We start from the raw sequence: 18,658 nt of genomic DNA, 5'->3' as shown, positions 1-18,658 counted from the left end.
TCGGTGTTTGAAAAAAAAAAACATCCTGTTGTAAGCGCGTTTGAGGAGGTGGTTGGTTGTCTCCTGTCGTCGTTGATTCAAGGTCTGAGTTCGGCTCAAACATGTAAGGCCGGACAACATTCAGCAGTGACCATCATTACAGGTGTTTCTATTGACCTTACTTGTGAGTATCACCAATCCACAGCAGGCTACAGCATACATGACCCTAGTTACTTGTGGTTGGCCTGGCCGTGCGTCACTCAGAAAACAACAGGCCAATCAGAAGAGAGGCTCATGAATATTAATTAGACAGGCCAAAATCGACCTGTTCTTTGCAGAGCTCCTGAGAGAGGAGCTGTAAAAATATATGTGATATATGTTATGAGATGGTTTTTGGTACTTATACCGCAAATATATATTCTTAAGGACATCAAGACTTAAAATAAAACTCCAGAAAGGTGTAAAATATGTGACCTTTAAAGAGATGTGATTAGGTGTTATATACTTAATCACATTATATGTTGATGATGACCAGAACAGAGCAGTGATGTTTAGATCTTTCCTCACCCCAATCTGTGGAGACTATGAGTCTGCTGGGGTGAGCTGGACTCAGGCAGTCTATCTCCAATGTGGAACTCGATCTTGGATGGGATCAGGTACTGATGGGCCAGTAGCTGGAGTTTCCTGATGCGACATCTCTCAACCAACTGCAATATGATTTCCTGAGGGAATGGACAGAACCTACATACAATAATTAGAAAAAATATTCCTAAAAAAGTATTTCAGAATGTAATCTTTGGTAAAAGCAACCATGAACAGTTATTAAATAGCTTTGATAAGTATAATGAATCAATTATTCATCTTACAGCTACAATTTGTCTTTTTAACCAATCCTAACTACAGCGCCGTGAAAAGGTTTTTGCACCTTCCTGTTTTTTTAATTTTTGTTTTTGCATATTTGTCACACTTAAAAGATTCAGATCATCAAACTAATTTTAACATTACAAAAAGATGATGCAAGTAAATACAAAATGCCGTTTTTAAATGATGATTTCATTTATTAAGGGAAAAAAGCTGTCCAAACCTACCTGGCCCTACGTGAAAAATTAATTGCCCCCTCCTGTTAAATCATGAAAGAACTGCAATTAACCACATTATTTTAGAAAGCGGAGTTAAATTTCACTAGCCACACCCAGGCCTGATTACTGTCAGACCTGTTGAATCAAGAAATCACTTAAATAGAATCTGTCTGACAAAGTGAAGCATGCTTAAAGAGCAACACATCATGCTGCAATTTAAAGAAATTCAAAAACAGATGAGAAACAAAATAGTTGACATGTATCAGTCTGGAAAGGGTTATAAAGCCATTTCTAAGGCTTTGGAACTGGTTTGCAAACCACGGTCAGAGCCATTATCCACAAATGGAGAAAACTTGGAACTACGAGTGGCCGGCCGACCAAACTTACTCCAAGATCGCAACGACGACTCATCCAGGAGGTCATAAAAGAACCCAGAACAACATCTAAACAACTGCAGGCATCACTTGCCTCAATTAAAGGGTTAGTTCACCCAAAAATGAAAATTAGCTTGTGTTTTACTCACCCTCAAAGCATCCTAGGTGTATATGACTTTCTTCTTTCAGACGAATCCAGTCGGAGTTATATAAAAAATTGTCCTGGCTATTCCAAGCTCTATCCTTGCAGTTAGTAGGTGTTGCAGTTGAACAGTCCACAAGTCATCAAATAAAGCTTGCGCATTCATAATAAAATGTGCTTCACACGGCTCCAGGGGGTGAATAAAGGCCTTCTGTAGTGAATCCATGCGTTTTTGTAAGAAAAATATCCATATTTCAAACGTAATAAACACTTTTATATCACTTCCGCCAACAATAACACCGCCCAGTGTTCATGCAAAGAAAGGCGGCGTAACTTTTATTCTCGCTGTAGTATTGTCGCCCCCGGGGAGCAGTTGGGGGTTCGGTGCCTTGCTCAAGGGCACCTCAGTCGTGGTATTGAAGGTGGAAGAGAGCGCTGTACATTCACTCCCCCCACCTACAATCCCTGCCGGTACGAGACTCGAACCCGCAACCTTTGGGTTACGAGTCCGACTCTCTAACTATTAGGCCACAACTTCTCCTTAGCCCCATTAGCAGGTATTTCAGACTTGTTCATGCACATACCATGACAGTCAAAACTGTGTCATTCATGGCGCTCTATAATTTTACACAGAACTAGAGGAAGCCTAAGTTCATATTGTAGAACATAATACAGAACTTTGCACAGTCAAAACTAATCATGTATAGCAGTTTTCAAGGATTTATCAATCTAGACCGTTTAAAAGATAAAAGACAGGATCGTAAAAACAGAGATATTTAGTTTCGGTTTTGATTAATTAATTCAAATGTGCTCTGATTTCGGAGTTGCAGTGAAAGAGCCTTCTTGTCATCTCAGTCCACAATAGTTCACGTTTTGAGTGTTGAGTCACTCTCCCACTCTTTAACTTATATTAAGGCATTGTGATTACTTGAATATACAGTCATACTACATTCAAAATCAGATACGTTATAACTTATCACGCTAAAAACCTGTCACTCATGAATCATAACGTCTGTCTGCTGAGCCCTCGTGATAAGTGCGGCTGTCGATGTTTACATCAGCACCAGCGCCTCTGCAGTGTGTGTTCAGTAACATTGTGATGACTGATTGGATGCAGTACATGCACACTTGGGCTTGTTTGTTATCATTAGTTTTACCATCAGTTCAAGCCCGAAAGGGGAACAGAGTCGCGTGACAGACACGATGAAGAGATGAATATGTGTTTGCAGTACACAAGCCACGGTTAAGACAGCTGACTCCACTGTGATGTCTCTCTCTCTCTCTCTCTCGCTCGTGCGCGCACGCACACACACACACACACCTCTCTCTCTCTCTCTCCTAAATGCATCTACTTTCGGAAGGCCAAATAAAGTGCTTTTGCTTTTGCACCGAAACACACAGCGTCTCTCTGATATGCTGCTTCAACACTAACTGCGGTTACTGAAACCACATCTTCTTTCTTTGCGTGCACATTTGGGCAGCATTATGCTAATATTTCCACATAGTGAGGTAGATATGTGGAGGCGTGTTAGAACGAGCCGTTTTAGGGGTGTGTGGCAGAGTCTTAACTTTGATAAAGAATATCTCTTTGGTTTTGAGACTTTAGTCTTTGCAACTTCAGGGATCTTATCTATGCACAATCAGCTTGTAACACTCCAAAGAGAAAGGAAAACTTGAAATCACATCATATGACCCCTTTAACTGTCAAAATAATGTGATGGAATATGTAAATCAAGGTTGATAAGGGCCATTTTTAACTCCTTAAAACAAAATAATGATGACAAAATAATATAAATATAATGTTCGATAAATTTCCCAGGTAAACGGATCAAATCGGGGCAAATAGCCTACATTAAAGAGAATTAGGCTACCAAACATGAATAAAATATGCAAGCAGACACAGAATAAAATATCAAAACAGCAATCAAGAAATTAACCGATACCCTCGAAACGATGCATCATTTTCAATGTCAGCAGTCAGAATAATCCAATTTAAATGCAAAAAGTGCCCAATATAAGTGCTAGGAAAAAGCAATGTAATTAGCAGGTATTTCACACTCGTTCATGCACGCACCATGACAGTCAAAACGGTGTCATTCATTGATAGCCTACATACTGAATTATAATCCGACAATTAAAAAAAATGTATAAAAAAAACAATAATGCGCTTACCTTCCTGTTGCTCTATAATTTTACACAGAACTAGAGGAAGCCTAAGTTCATATTGTAGAACATAATACAGAACTTTGCACAGTCAAAACTAATCATGTATAGCAGTTTTCAAGGATTTATCAATCTGGACCATTTATAAGATAAAAGACAGGACCGTATAAACCGACATATTTAGTTTCGGTTTTGATTAAGTAATTCAAATGTGCTCTGATTTCGGAGTTGCAGTGATGGAGCCTTCGTGTCATCTCACTCTCCCACTCTTTAACTTATATTAAGGCATTGTGATTACTTGAATATACAGTCATACTACATTCAAAATCAGATACGTTATAACTTATCACGCTAAAAACCTGTCACTCATGAATCATAACGTCTGTCTGCTGAGCCCTCGTGATAAGTGCGGCTGTCGATGTTTACATCAGCACCAGCGCCTCTGCAGTGTGTGTTCAGTAACATTGTGATGACTGATTGGATGCAGTACATGCACACTTGGGCTTGTTTGTTAAACAATTAGCCTATGCAATTTATGTGTTTTAAAACCGCCAAACTGACCCCAAACCAGCCCAAATTTTGTCCACCCGCCCAAGCCAATTTTTACCCGCACAATCAAATTCAAACCCGCCCAATCTGGCAACACTGGTCTCGTCGCGCCGGGACACACGGAAACACAGTATGGTAAGGGGTGCAGTGTTGCCAACTAATTTTCAGTGGAAGTTGCTAAAGGAAGACTGATTTGTTGCTAAAAGTTGCTAAATGACATTTTGATGTCATCATGTGATGACGTCATTCCGTAATCATGATGCAAAATTGTGTCACTGCATCAAATCTCAACCAAAAAAATATTTTTTATTTAGATTTGTTAATAAAATAATGTAAATGCATAATATAATATTACAATGTAAATAACTGTATTTTTAAATACAACATTGAATTATTGAACAATTTAAGATTTTTTATTAGCTAGTAAACTAGTAAAACTGTACATTCTGTACATTCTGAACAATTATAATTTTAAGCAGTGTATTAGTAGTTAGTTAGTATGCTACAATCTTAAGAAGAGTCTGTAAAAACAGGGCACAATCTTACTACTTTTGTAATGTGTTCATATGCATTCACAGTGAGATTTGACTTACTTTTTATTGCTGTCAATGTGATCTATCTTACCAATATTCACCATTGTGACGACTCGAACCGTGGCATGTATGCTAGTTGGAAAAACAGAGAAGCACGTTTAGAAATACAGTGATTTTCAGAATAAAAGATTTGTGTTACACTTTAGCACAAGTTGATACAGGTTTTTGCTGTTCAGTGTCTCCATCAGTTTCTCCTAGCATGTGATGTTAATTTAGTTTAATAAATCCGCCGAAGCCCAGGTGAACAAGGTGGCTCGATGCGAGGAACGTCTATGATGGCTGTTTACAACCTCCAACCAGTGTTGCCAACTAATTTTCAGGGGAAGTTGCTAAAGGAAGGTTGATTTGTTGCTAAAAGTTGCTAAATGACATTTTGATGTCATCATGTGATGACGTCATTCCGTAATCATGACGCAAAATTGTGTCACTGCATCAAATCTCAACCAAAAAAATATTTTTTATTTAGATTTGTTAATAAAATAATGTAAATGCCTAATATAATATTACAATGTAAATAACTGTATTTTTAAATACAACAAAAATACAAGTTTTATCATAAATGAACAATGATTCAATGATTATTATTTTGGGTTACAGGGTTACAACGGATAATGGATAACATATGTCCTGGAAAATTACTAGTACCTTTTCATAATGTCTAGCTATTTTTCTAACAGTGTACAAACTGATCAACAATCACAGGTACAAGCTACTAACAAGTTTTATCATAAATGAACAATGATTCAATGATTATTATTATTAAATTGAACAACTGAAAACAGCAGCTAAATTTATTCATGTGTTGTGTGTACTGCTAAGCATCTTTGGTTTCCTCGTTTTTGTGTAATTTAGCTGGAAAATGTCGTTTTATCGTTTGAGTGTCACATATCAAAAGTTCCTAAAAGTTGCCAAATAAATTTTAAAAACAGCTAAATTTGTTGCTAGGTGCTTTTGGAAGAAAAAGTTTTTAGGGTAGTCTGAAAAGTTGCTAAATTTAGCAACACTGAAGGGGCGTAACATTTCCATCATACGCTTGAGGTATTCAGCCAATCACAATGCACTGGATAGCTGGCCAATCACAGCACACCTCGCTTTTCAGACCGATGAGCTTTGTAAAAATCGACACGTTTCAGAAAGGCGGGGCATAGAGGAGAAACAATAATGTACATTATGTGGAAAATAATGTGTTTTTTTAACCTTAAACCACATAAACACATTACATTACACCAAATACACAAAATAATGTTCTTTTTCATATCATATGACCCCTTTAATAAATGAAACCATTTAAAAACTGCATTTTGTATTTACCTGCATTATCTTTGTGTAAAGTTAAAATGAGTTTGATCTGAATCTTTTAAGTGTGACGTACGCAAAAAATAAAAAGAAACTTTTTCACACCACTGTATATTCTAGCGTAAATATTATAAAATTCATTAACCTGGTGGATCTCCAGCCATTGACGGTGGGCGCGTGGACCATCAGCTTTTTGGCACTGTAGTTTCCTTCATGACCAGACCAGCTGATCACAGTGAAGCCTATCTTATGAGGCATCCCGTACCTGAACTCTGATGGATATGGGATATGAACAATACACAATGTTTAATTTCACAAAGTACCAGCACTCTAACATAAATTATACAGAAAGAACCTGTAATTTGGCAACATGTCCTTACATGAGAGTAATATGTCGTTTATGATGTATGCTTAGAGTACATAAATATATCTAGAATCAAACTAGAATAATGTAGAATAACATAAAAAATACTTATTCAAATGAACAATTAATTAAACAGCAGCAAATGCACGGTGTATCTATTTAAATCCACATTACTACCACATAGGTAACGCAGCTAACGTTACTTGTTGTAACACTGTAATTTCAGTTAACGTTAAGTCTGCACTTAAATATAGCACATGTATTCAGAGGTTTGCTGCGTATTATAAAGAACCTTAATCATAACTCTTATATGTAAAGTATTTAGCGTCAGCGTGCAATCCGGCTAACTAATCATTACCATTACTGTTACAACTCCTCCAATACAGCAATAAGGATTTTAATCACAAACCACACGTTAATCAGATAACGCTCAGAATCACTCATTCTTAGAGTAGTACTTATATTCACTATTTGGCAGATACAATTTCGATAAATACGTTGTTTACCCAGATACAGCAGTTGCCTATGTTTATCTCCATAACCACCGTTTGACAACTGAATCGTGTGCGCATGCGCGAGTTTTTCGTTCGTTCTTGAGAGAATCCGGTGTTTTGAATGAATCTTTTAGGTGAACGAATCATTTTCGTTCACTTCCGTATACTGAGTCTCGTTCACTTCTATGTACAGTACTTTTGTTTACTTAAGTCTGTCCTGGTTGAAGTTGAAGTCTTCCATGCAGTGTTCTAAGCTATATTAAAATATTTATATTTCCCATAATATATTCTATATTCTTTTTTCTATTTAATTCACAAATTTCTTAATAGTCCATTATATTCTATTTCATATAAGTGTGTATGCCCACAATTCTTTGTTGTTTCTGTTTGTAGTTGCACAGTGGGACGAGAAATTAAGAAAAACATTTTATAACCTTTCATCATATGTGGAATTTTATATTTATTTTAATTATATTGATTATATTATTTTAATTTATTTTCTATATTTATTTGTATATGTATATGTTATACAAATTGAATAAATATATTACGTATATATTTTACATTCTATTTCGCCACCTACTGGCCCACGACGAAAGCTAAAGAAAGAATCAGTGAAAGAATCTTTTAGCTCAACGGATTCAAAAGACTCGAGTCACTTTAGTGAATCAAAAGTCCAGACTCTAGCGAAGACAAAGGGATGCTGGTTCTTGTAGTCCTTTATAATGGTGCTGGTTAAAAATGGGAGAGTTACCCTAAGACAGTGTGTGTAAAATATTACTATTAAAATATGAAATATGAAAATCCTAAATTCCAAGTACAACGCTTAATTAAGTTGCATTTTAATTGGAAATGGATGAAAAACCGGCATCTTATTAAACTCTTCCGGGTTGCGTCCACGTTCCGGTGTTCCGGTGAATTCAGTGCCCCTGTTTCCCCCTCACAGCGCATGCGCAGCTTCAGTACATGATTCCGGCGAAGCGAGTTTTAGTGGAAATAAGGATTGGGGCGGATTTATCAGATCAATACATAGTTGATAATGGCACACCACAAGGCAGTGTGATAAGCCCATTACTTTTCATTATTATGATTAATGACGTATTTGGAACAGTTCCAGAAGATATAGGAAGGTCTTTGTTCGCAGATGATGGGGCGCTATGGAAGAAAGGAAGGAATATGGAATATGTTACTAGGAAAATACAGGAAGCAATTGATATAGTGGTGGAGTGGGGCTATAATTGGGGGTTTAGGTTTTCTATAGAGAAGACTCAGTCAGTCTTCTTTACCAGAAAAAGAATTCAGGAAGGACTAAAGTTAAGAATGTATGGGAGAGATTTAGAGAAAGTTGGAACTTTTAAATTCCTTGGATTTAATTTGGATTCACGCTTGACATTTGCAGATCATTTCAGGAGAATGGAAGAAAAGTGCAAAAGAGTAATAAATGTAATGAGATGAAACATGATACTGGATTGTGTGAGGTTTGCCAGGAAGAAGAGTCAGTGGAGCATGTGGTCTTGAGGTGCAGCAGGTATGAGGTTCAGAGAGAGTTGATGAGGAATAAGTTGAGAGAGATAGAGGTTCAGGACATGACATTGAAAGAGCTGTTGAGCACACAACACAGGGCAAAAACTAGAATTCTTATGGATTTATTAAGGGACACAGGGGTTTTTAATAGAGTATGAAGAGTTATAGGAGTATTGAGGAAGGTTAAAATCATCATTATTATTATTATGATATAGTAGAATAAGGATGAAGTGTGTGGATTTGTATGCTTGGGGGAGAAGGAGGTAATTTGGGTGTATTAGTCTGTGAACCTGTTGTCTGATCCACACTCCGGAGCAGATGGTGGCGGTAATGCACCAATTACGCTGGATGCCAACCGCCGTTAAACATTAAGAAGAAGAAGAAGAGTTTTAGTGGGTTTGCTGTCTTTTCGCAAGCACAAGGTTCATTTCACCATGTTCATTAGATAGCTAATTTGTAATTAAACACATGTATGTACGTGACGTCCTGTTCAATCGCTACAGAGTCAGATTTCCCTGCTAATTCTTACTTTGGCCTATTTTATTAAGTGTAACGTTTAGGCTACGATTACACAGTTAAATTCCTTCGTCGGGGGCATTCTTTTGTTCAAACGCCCATTTTCATTTTATTGTTAGTGTTGTTGTTAGTGTGTGTGTGTGTGTTTCTGTTAAACAACTGAAGCCTTGTCGAAATAATAATAAATAAGCTATATTGCACAATGACTAGTCTCTAGAACAGATTTTTCCAGAGGCCTGAGAAAAGTGGTTCCCTCCCAGTATATTACCTGCTGAGGATTTGTAACAATACTGGTTATGTTTTTCAATGTCATCATAATTATGTCTATCTGCAGAACAGTGTTTTTACATTGAATACACAGGGGGAACAGATTTACCTGGATGCAGCAATTTTCTTTTTGTCTAGATATTAATTTGTCATTAAAGTAGGCAACATGAATTAGAGGACTTAAAAAAAAATGATTGCAATTATTATTATTTTAAAATTAATTTAATAAAAGCTTGTTTAAGATGATTTAGTTTTTTATATTACTGTGACTTAATTAATAAACGTGACAATAAATGTTGTTTATATACTCTTTTATAGAAGATTTAAACGATCTCTGTCATTTTTGTGGACTACGCAACGACCCAAGTGATTCAGACGTAACACCTGCTTGGTTTGGGGACTTTTTATTTTATTTTTTAAATTAAACCTAGTATTATCTTATGTTTGGTCCTTGCTAAATTGGCAGTTGTTACAGATTATTTTAATCTAATTTTGAGGCAATTATGGTTATTTAACATAGAGTCATTGTGCAATATAGTTTATTTGTTGTTATTTCGACAAGGCTCAAGTTGTTTAACAGAAACACACACACACTAACAACAACAATAACAATGGTGTTACACTTCATAAAACAGGAAAAAGTTAGAATTAGCAGGGAAATCTGATTCTATGTTGCGATTGAACAGGACGTCATGTACATGAATACCTATTTAATTACAAATGATCTAAATAACATGGTGAAATGTTGCTTGCAGAAAGACAGCAAAACCACCATAAGCTGACTTGCTTAGCCGGGGCGAAATCATGAAGTCATGATTTTAGTACTGAAGTTATCAGGGTTGCCAGGATATATAAAAAAGAAACGCCCAATTGCTACTAAAAACTACCGCTGGAAAACCGCGGACTTGGCAACACTGCGAAGTTGCGCAGGCGCTGTGAGGGGGAAACAGGGAAACTGAATTCGCCGGAACACCGGGTTACGTTGGACAGCATGGCTGAAGAAAATAGCTCATTGAATATTTGGCCAGAAATAGAAAAGGCAGAAAAGGAGAACAGGCGTGAGCTGGTGCTTCAGGGTTCAGCGGTTGACAAAAAGATCCAGAGCAGCGGCGGACTTCACGCGCGACTTTATTCCCTCTCGCCCCTAAACTACCTGGAGATCAGTCAATGTCCCAGTTTACAAGAGATCCACGAGAACATCGGACATCTGTCTCATCTACAGAGTCTGATCCTCTGCAGGAACAAGCTCACTTCAGTCCCAAAAAGCATTGGTGAACTGAAGGCGATTAAAGTCCTGGATTTGTCTGTCAACCAGCTGCAGGCGTTGCCCGAGGAGATCTGTGCACTGAGCGAACTCAACACTTTAAATGTCAGCTGCAACAGCATCGCCGCTCTGCCGGATGGCCTGAGCAAGTGTGTGAAGCTCGCCAGCATCAATGTGTCCAAAAATGCACTCTCTCGGCTCCCAGATGACTTGTGGTGCTCCAGCCTGGAGCTCCTCAGCAGCATCATAGCATCAGAAAACACGATAGAGGAGCTGAGCAGTGAGGTTCATAACCTGCCTGCGCTGAAGGTGCGTTTCATCACAAAATCGAATATTCCTACTGTATGTGAATTGAATGTTCAGTGGTTCAATACATACACATTTTAATCAGTCGTGATTATATAGAAAGAGTGTTGGTGGTGTATCATGTACACACAATTTAGTTTTGTAGTTTTATTATTGTACGTAGAATTTATTTTTATTCCTATTATCATTATATGGATTATTTTTATTTTTTTTATTTTATTTTATTGTTAGTATTGTTTTGCTGATAACAGGCCTATAATTTATAGTTCAAATTATTTAATTCAGTTTGAAAATAATGCTAAAAGGAAGCATTCCATTATGGGTCTCAGACTTTTGGACCTTTAAAATGTAATAAGTATAGTGATTAAATATCAATTTGTGATTTTAATCCATTTTCAATCAAAATATAAATTTTTAAATAAATATCAAATATTGGGATTTTCAAAAGTAATTCTAAAAATTGTAGGTGGTGTATTAAGTACTTAAAAATATTACTACAATTCATTATTATTATTATTATTTGTATTATTAGGTCTATAATTTGTAATTAATTTTTTAGAAAGAATTGCTAAATAGAAGCATTCCACTATTATTCTCAGACTTTTGTAACATTTTGAATTGAATAAAAACAACAGTTCAGTCAATATCAATTCCAATGAGTTGTGATTTGTTTTTTAAGTAATTCTAAAGAATGTAGTTGGTGTATTATGTACTCAAAATATGATTAATAACATTTATTTTATCTCTGTATAATAATACAGTAATTAACATACGAAAAATCACTGTATATTAATATGCATTAATAATATTTGAAAAGCCTTTCAGAATTCTCTCATGCATCTCACTCTCTTCTGTTTCAGGTTTTGGATCTCTCCAGCAACAAGCTCCAGGAGCTTCCATCTGAGTTGGCCGACTGCCCCAAGCTGAAGGAGACCAATTTTAAAGGGAACAAGCTGAAGGACAAGAGGCTTGAGAAGATGGTGAATGGCTGCCAGACTAAATCAGTCCTAGACTACCTGAGGGCAGGTGGGAGGGGGAAAGGGAAAGGCAAGCAGCAGGATGGAGAGGTGAGCGAGAAGCTTGATGGAGGCCATAACATCTCAAAGAAGAAAAGCGGTGCAAAGCAGAAAGGCAAAAAAGAGGCAGAGGAAGTGGATGAGCTTAATCGGATGGTTGTGAGAGTTCTGCATGTATCCAAAGCACCCACGGCTGTGACAGTCAAAGTTTCTGCAGGAGTCAAGGATGTTCGGCCATACATTGTGTGCTGCATTGTAAAAGGCATGAACCTCAGACAAGGAAATGCACTCAAGCGATTTTTAGTTGCTCAGGTGACACATGTTTAAAATAAATATCTTATCCATCAGAACTCTTGTGTTCTGTCTATCTGTCTTTTTAAATAGATTTTATATAAGCTTATATAAATATCCGTGAATTCTGTCTGCAGACCAAACTTCACGATGAGATTTGTGCCAAAAGAACAACAGCAACCATTGCAACTCATGACCTCGGCTTGCTGAAGACTCCTCTGTTGTATGACGCCAGGCCACCAGATACACTGAAGGTATGGGAGGAGGTTTATCAAATATTGGGGTTTCATATGTATACTTAGTATTCCTTTTGTAATAAAAATGTCTTGCTCTTTCAGTCATAATTGTCCCAGTAGTTTGTTACGTAACTCATCAATCAGAGCATCTCCACTAGTTGCATAACCGGCAAACAATGCAGGAATGATGAATATTTAATAACCGTTGTCGATACAGTTTTTATGAATGGCGGGAATCTGGTGTCAAAGCCACCAGCTGACAAATGACACAGAGAAGTCTCATAATCCTCAGTTTTTAATAATTAATGAACAGTCTTTTTTCTCGCTGTTGTTTCTTTTGTGTTGACAGTGAATTCAGCACCTATCTAAGAGGCCACAGGCAGTAGGACAATAAGATGTGTTACGTTGCTTCATTCTCATAATTGATGGTTTCATTTACACTGCCGTTCAAAAGTTTGGGATCAGTAAGATTTTTAGTGTCTCTTATGCTCATCAAGGCTGTATACATTTGATCAAAAATACAGAAAAAAACAAAACAAAAAATAATTTTGAAATATTACTGCAATTTCTAATATTGGTTTCCTATTTTAATATACTTTAAAATATAATTTATTTCTGTGACGCAGCGCTGAATTTTCATCAGCCACGTTTCTCCAGTCTTCAGTGTCACGTGATCCTTCAGAAATCATTCTAATATGCTGATTTATTATCAGTGTGGAAACTGTTGTGCTGCTTTATATTTTTTTGGAACCTGTGATACTTTTGTCTTTGACTCTTTGATGAATAAAAAGTTAAAAAGAACAGCATTTATTCAAAATAGAGATCTTTTCTAACAATAGTAATAATATAAGTCTTTACTATAACATTTTATCCATTTAACACATCCTTGCTGAATAAATTTTTTTTTTAAGTAAGAAAAAATACTGACCCCAAACTTTTGTGTAGTAGCGTATATTGTAAGTTAACACAATTTCTTTTTAACTCCTTATTTATCAAAGATTCCTGAAAAAAAGTATCACAGGTCCAAAAAAAATATTATGCCAACATTGATTATAAATCAGCATATTAAAATGATTTCTGAAGGATCATGTGGCACTGAAGACTGGAGTATTGATGCTGAAAATTCAGCCTTGCCTCACAGAAATAAATTATATTTTCAAGTATTTTAAAATAAAAAACTTATTTTAAATTGCAATAAGTTTTCACAAAATTATTTTTTTTCTGTATTTTTGATCAAATAGATACAGCCCTGATGAGCATAAGAAACTTCATTAAAAAGACAGATTTGTGAACAGAAAAAGTCTTAGATCTTTGAGTTCAGCTCATGAAAAATGGGGGCAAAAACAGAAGTGTTGCGTTTATAATTTTGTTCAATGTAATTAATGATAAAGTTACTTTGTAATTTTTTTAAATAAACAACATTTTTTGTGGACTTTCCCTGTTTTGCTGAATCTCTCAATTGGGTAAGCTATAAAATTATACAGTCAAATCTTTCAATATCAAGTTTACTTCCTTGAGCAAGGTTTTTAACCTCAGGATGACTCTGTATAGGAACGTTTGACCCTCTGGATGAAAAACATCTGCATCAATATCAAAACTAGTAGTTGGTCTCATAATTCAGTTTATAGTTAGGTTAGCAGGAACTATTTTAAAATGCACATCTTCAGACATGTTTAGTGAAGTGACAGTAGCATTGTTTGCATCCTGTGTTTGTTTGTGTCTGTGGAGCACATGAATGCTCGGGGTTTGGTTACAGATCAGATGACTGGCCGACTCAGGAAATGTAAAGAGGAGGAGAGTAGGTCTGAGCTGTCTATAAGAGATGCAAGAAGGACATTGTCTCTCAAGACAGCCCATCATGCTACATGACATTGACAGTCGTCCATTTTGCTCTTATTAAAAAGTTCTCAAAATGACCCAGAGGAATGACATTTGGGACCACAGGACGGATGGAAGATGGAAGAGTGGATCTAGCAAAACTCTTAACATCGAGGAGAATTTCCATACGTTTGGGACATTTAAGACCTCCAGTCCATCTCTGCCCATCTGTCTGGAGTTGATTGGAACGAAGGGATCTTACCATTTATCATCCGGGTGGAAACTGGCTGGAAATGGAAAAGATCAAGCTATCAAACCTCGTAAGGTTTTAATGGCGAAGGGGAATGATGGCAGGACTTTGACAAATAGTAGCTCGCTGCCTCCAATACACAGCCCAAGAATATCCACTATCCCCATGTCTAGTGCAAAAACCTGTGAGTCAAGCTGGGGAGTAGGATGTCAGGAGAAGAAAGCCAATATCTTGTCCACCAGCATAAGGATGGACAAGACATTGTTCAGTAGACAAAGGCAGGGATGTCAGCTGATCTGCAATGGACTGGCTGTTTTTAATGACAGTCTGCAGGTTCAAAACCAAGACTTGAGACAGGACAAGATCCCTGGTGTATCAGAAGGGCTGCCACAGAATGAACTTCTGGATGTAGAGCCCAGTAACGTCAGTGCCAAAGACAGAGAAGTGATGACAGAAAGGATGAAGGATTCAGCGAGTGTATCTAAGGACAGACTTGCGCAGTCATTCTCTGATTCGGCTATTGAGATGGAAAATGAGAACGAAATGAATGAAATTATGGACAGTCAGGAGGAAGAGTATTATACTAACCAAAGGATCACGGCATGGATTGTCAAAGTAAATGCAAGCTTATTTTCTTCATCAAAAGATGAGATTATTGACCAAATGCTAGAAGAGCAGGATGTGGATACTATTAAAATCATCTATGACCAGGACTGATGTCAAATGTAATATTAATTGTAAACAGTGTAAAATAATGTTAAATTTCCTAACATTAGTTAATGTATTTGTGTTGTTTTCATTCTTAAAACAGTAATAATGTTCAACATAAAATGATAAAATTACTTGGTATACACTACCATTCCAAGTTTTGGGGTTGGTAAGATTTTTTTATGTTTTAAAGGTCTCTTATGCTCACCAAGGCTGCACTTATTTGATAAAAAAAATACAGTAAAAATAGGACTATTGTGGAATGTTACTACAATTTTAAATAACTGTTTTATATTTAGTCCTTAATATTAATTGTAAACAGTGTAAAATAATGTTAAATTTCCTAACATTAGTTAATGCATTTGTGTTGTTTTCATTCTTAAAACAGTAATAATGTTCAACATAAAATGATAAAATTACTTGGTATACACTACCATTCCAAGTTTTGGGGTTGGTAAGATTTTTTAATGTTTTAAAGGTCTCTTATGCTCACCAAGGCTGCACTTATTTGATAAAAAAAATACAGTAAATATAGGACTATTGTGGAATGTTACTACAATTTTAAATAACTGTTTTATATTTAGTCCTGTTTTATTATGCAGGACTAAATTTGAATAAATAATTATTTAATGAACAGCTTTAAATAAATAAATAAATAATATTTTATGAAATCCCTGAAGAAGTGGACACATGTCAGTTAACAGTCAGTTTGTTCCGTTCCTTAATGTTAATAGTCTATATTTCTCTGTTGTAGTTTGCTCAGAAAGGTGTCATTTATTTTGCCTGTTGTCATACAGTTTATTTGAGATATTTGGTCTTACTATCAACATACTTACTTACTTACTGCATCTAAGTAGATATATACAAGATCCAGTCCTTTTGTTCTGTTTTCTTTTATAAGTCAGTACTGTGACATTATGGTTTGTTGTCGCGTTCTTCTTCCGCTCCGGTAGGTGGCAGCAGGCGTATAGCCATATAGCGCTGCTGTTCTCTTGCAGATTACAGAAGAAAAGTCTAAACATCCTTCGAGCAGCGTGTTATTAAATGTTTGTTTATTTGTGGATGACAGACATTTTACCAAAAATCGGACTGAGTGTATTACCGAAATTGTTTTAGTTTTTACGTTTTTTTTCTGAATGCAACACTTTTATCACACGTATTCTGGAGCAACTATATGCATGATCGCTGATATTTTATAAACGAGAAGCTGCTCTTTTTATTAAAGGTTGTTGCATATATTTTGGCTTCTTCGGTATGGCCACTCTGACGAGGCAGGACCTTAATTTTGGCCAAGGTAACGTTTATTTCATTTGTAAATGTAATGCACTGTACAGCTTTCAAATAACGTAATTGTGAATATTCTTTTTATATTGGTCATTTTCAGTTGCTGCTGACATTCTGTGTGAGTTTTTGGAAGTGGCCATTCACCTCATCCTATATGTCAGAGAGATTTATCCATCTGGTATTTTTCAGAAAAGGAAGAAATACAGCGTTCCTGTGCAGGTAATGTTTTTAAGATTGATGACATTACGAATGAGCACTGCTAATTGTCATCATTTACTCACCCTCATTTCATTCCAAACCTGTGTGACTTTATTACTTCTGTGGAACATGAATGGTCACCAAAATTGCATGATTATCAACATTCTTCAAAATGTCTTCTTTTATGTTCTGCAAAAGAACAACATTTGGGTTAGTAAATTATGACAAAAATGTCTGCACCTTCTTGCCTTATCTGTTCTGTGTATATTTAACAGGATTTTCCATGGATTGTAGCAGATGAGCAGGATGTTCACATGGAAGAGGCAAAACTCATTCCCCTAAAAACGATGACTTCTGATATTCTCAAGGTTAGACATTCACTGTTTTTCCTGTACAGAGAGTAAGATTCATTGATTCAACCCAAGCACAATATGCTCTAGGATCATTCACAAATCATGCTGGTGAACATGATCATCAGGTTTGAGACAAACATGGTCATGCAGCTCAAGTGCTGCTGTCAGTAAAGTGTAAGAGGAACTAAACATTCTGACATTCATGTTAATATCATCATAGCAATCAAACTGGCTGACTCTGACTCTGTTCTCGAAAAAAAAAAACAGGAAGTTGAATATTTTCGTTAAGCTCATAACAGTCTTGAAACTTTATCATAACATGATGTTTTCTTTCTGCCTTGAAACAGATGCAGCTCTATGTAGAAGAAAGAACACAGAAAACTTGATGCTCTGCAAACACATGAAAGCAGCTGCAGGTGTTTACCAAAGGAAGCAGGAACTTTGTTTTAATCGCTGACATCAGGCTTAATTATAAACTACGTTTTGCTAACATGACCGAAGTATATTGAGCTGGATTGTGCATTTTATTAAAGCGGTCATATGATGTTGCTAAAAAGAACATTATTTTGTGTATTTGGTATAAATGAAATGTGTTTATGCAGTTTCAAGGTTCAAAAAACATTATTTTTCCACATACTGTACATTATTGTTTTTCCTCTATGCCCCGCCTTTCTGAAATGCGTCGATTTTTACAAAGCTCATCGGTCTGAAAAGTGAGGTGTGCTCTGATTGGCCAGCTATCCAGTGTGTTGTGATTGGCCGAATACTTCAAGCGTGTGATGGAAATGTTACGCCCCTTTCCATACTGTGGAAGTATGTCCGGCCGGAGCATAACATAAAACCATATCTGCATTTGTGATCGGAGAGAAATGACAAACAACAAGTGCTTCTCTACACTGCCCAAAACTCACATTTGAATCATCAGTGGCAAATTTTTTAAAGGGGTCATATGATGCAATTTCAAGTTTTCCTTTCTCTTTGGAGTGTTACAAGCTGATTGTGCATAGATAAGATCCCTGAAGTTACAAAGACTAAAGTCTCAAAACCAAAGATATACTCTTTATCAAAATTAAGACTCTGCCACGCCCCCCTAAAACGGCTCGTTCTAACACGCCCCCACATATCTACCTCACTATGTGGAAATATTTGCATAATGCCGCCCAAATGTGCACACAAAGAAAGAAGGCGTGGTTTCAGTAACCGCAGTTAGTGTTGAAGCAGCCATGTCAGGGAGACGCTGTGTGTTTCTAGGCGAAAGCAAAAGCACTTTATTTGGCCTTCCGAAAGTAGATGCATTTAGGAATCTTTAAGATTACTTACAACAGAACAGCAATGCATTTTATGGACGACCGTTTCGTGAACCTAGGAGAGGAGGTAATTCTGACTTTGCTATGACAATCTGGCGCTTCTGAATCAGCTACTGTTTTGTTATTAGTTTAAGTATTTGCTATTGACTGTTCAAATGCGGTGTTTTGCGCATAGTGTGTGTGTGAGAGTGAGAGTGTGTCACAGTCACATCAAAGTGGAGTCAGCTGTCTTAACCGTGGCTTGTGTACTGCAAACACATACCAGCTTCATCACTGTGTCTGTCACG

The 18,658-nt window shown here is 36.5% G+C and overlaps 3 protein-coding genes across 6 annotated transcripts in view; 2 read left to right on the top strand and 1 right to left on the bottom strand.

Annotated features, from left to right (window-relative positions):
* The window catches only part of cep104 (centrosomal protein 104), a 38,201-nt gene extending 31,083 nt beyond the window's left edge, over window positions 1–7,118 (bottom strand). For all 4 annotated transcript variants that reach the window (XM_016238458.1, XM_016238455.1, XM_016238457.1 and 1 more), the window contains exons 1-3: window positions 7,046–7,118; window positions 6,321–6,447; window positions 547–720 (exon numbers count right to left, since the gene is read on the bottom strand). In XM_016238458.1, coding sequence (XP_016093944.1) covers window positions 547–720; window positions 6,321–6,433 — 287 coding nt within the window. In that variant the 5' untranslated portion in view covers window positions 6,434–6,447; window positions 7,046–7,118. The remainder of the gene's footprint in view (window positions 1–546; window positions 721–6,320; window positions 6,448–7,045) is intronic.
* A 2,897-nt stretch (window positions 7,119–10,015) lies between these two features.
* Window positions 10,016–12,561, top strand: lrrc47 (leucine rich repeat containing 47). The gene is made up of 4 exons (XM_016238427.1): window positions 10,016–10,913; window positions 11,771–12,238; window positions 12,355–12,471; window positions 12,556–12,561. Exons 1-4 carry the CDS (start codon window positions 10,332–10,334, stop codon window positions 12,559–12,561), a joined length of 1,173 nt encoding a protein of 390 aa, XP_016093913.1. The 5' UTR covers window positions 10,016–10,331.
* Window positions 12,562–16,211: 3,650 nt separating this feature from the next.
* LOC107555580 (mitotic spindle assembly checkpoint protein MAD2B-like) overlaps window positions 16,212–18,658 on the top strand; it is a 5,794-nt gene continuing 3,347 nt past the window's right edge. The window contains exons 1-4 of the mRNA XM_016238426.1: window positions 16,212–16,523; window positions 16,614–16,732; window positions 16,987–17,079; window positions 17,412–17,507. Of these exons, the coding sequence (XP_016093912.1) occupies window positions 16,484–16,523; window positions 16,614–16,732; window positions 16,987–17,079; window positions 17,412–17,450 (291 nt within the window). The 5' untranslated portion in view covers window positions 16,212–16,483 and the 3' untranslated portion in view covers window positions 17,451–17,507. The remainder of the gene's footprint in view (window positions 16,524–16,613; window positions 16,733–16,986; window positions 17,080–17,411; window positions 17,508–18,658) is intronic.

This window comes from Sinocyclocheilus grahami, unplaced genomic scaffold (genome assembly GCF_001515645.1).
Source record: "Sinocyclocheilus grahami isolate Dianchi unplaced genomic scaffold, SAMN03320097.WGS_v1.1 scaffold539.1, whole genome shotgun sequence".
NCBI classification, from domain to species: Eukaryota; Metazoa; Chordata; class Actinopteri; order Cypriniformes; family Cyprinidae; genus Sinocyclocheilus; species Sinocyclocheilus grahami.
The sequence above is the reverse complement of the archived record's forward strand: the minus strand, read 5'-3'. Positions and strand labels throughout refer to the sequence as shown.

Coding starts and splice junctions, on each gene's coding strand:
- lrrc47 (XM_016238427.1), top strand. CDS start 10,332: ATGGCTGAAGAAAATAGCTCATTGAATATTTGGCCAGAAATAGAAAAG. Junction 10,914..11,770: donor ATAACCTGCCTGCGCTGAAG/GTGCGTTTCATC, acceptor CTTCTGTTTCAG/GTTTTGGATCTCTCCAGCAA. Junction 12,239..12,354: donor AGCGATTTTTAGTTGCTCAG/GTGACACATGTT, acceptor TTCTGTCTGCAG/ACCAAACTTCACGATGAGAT.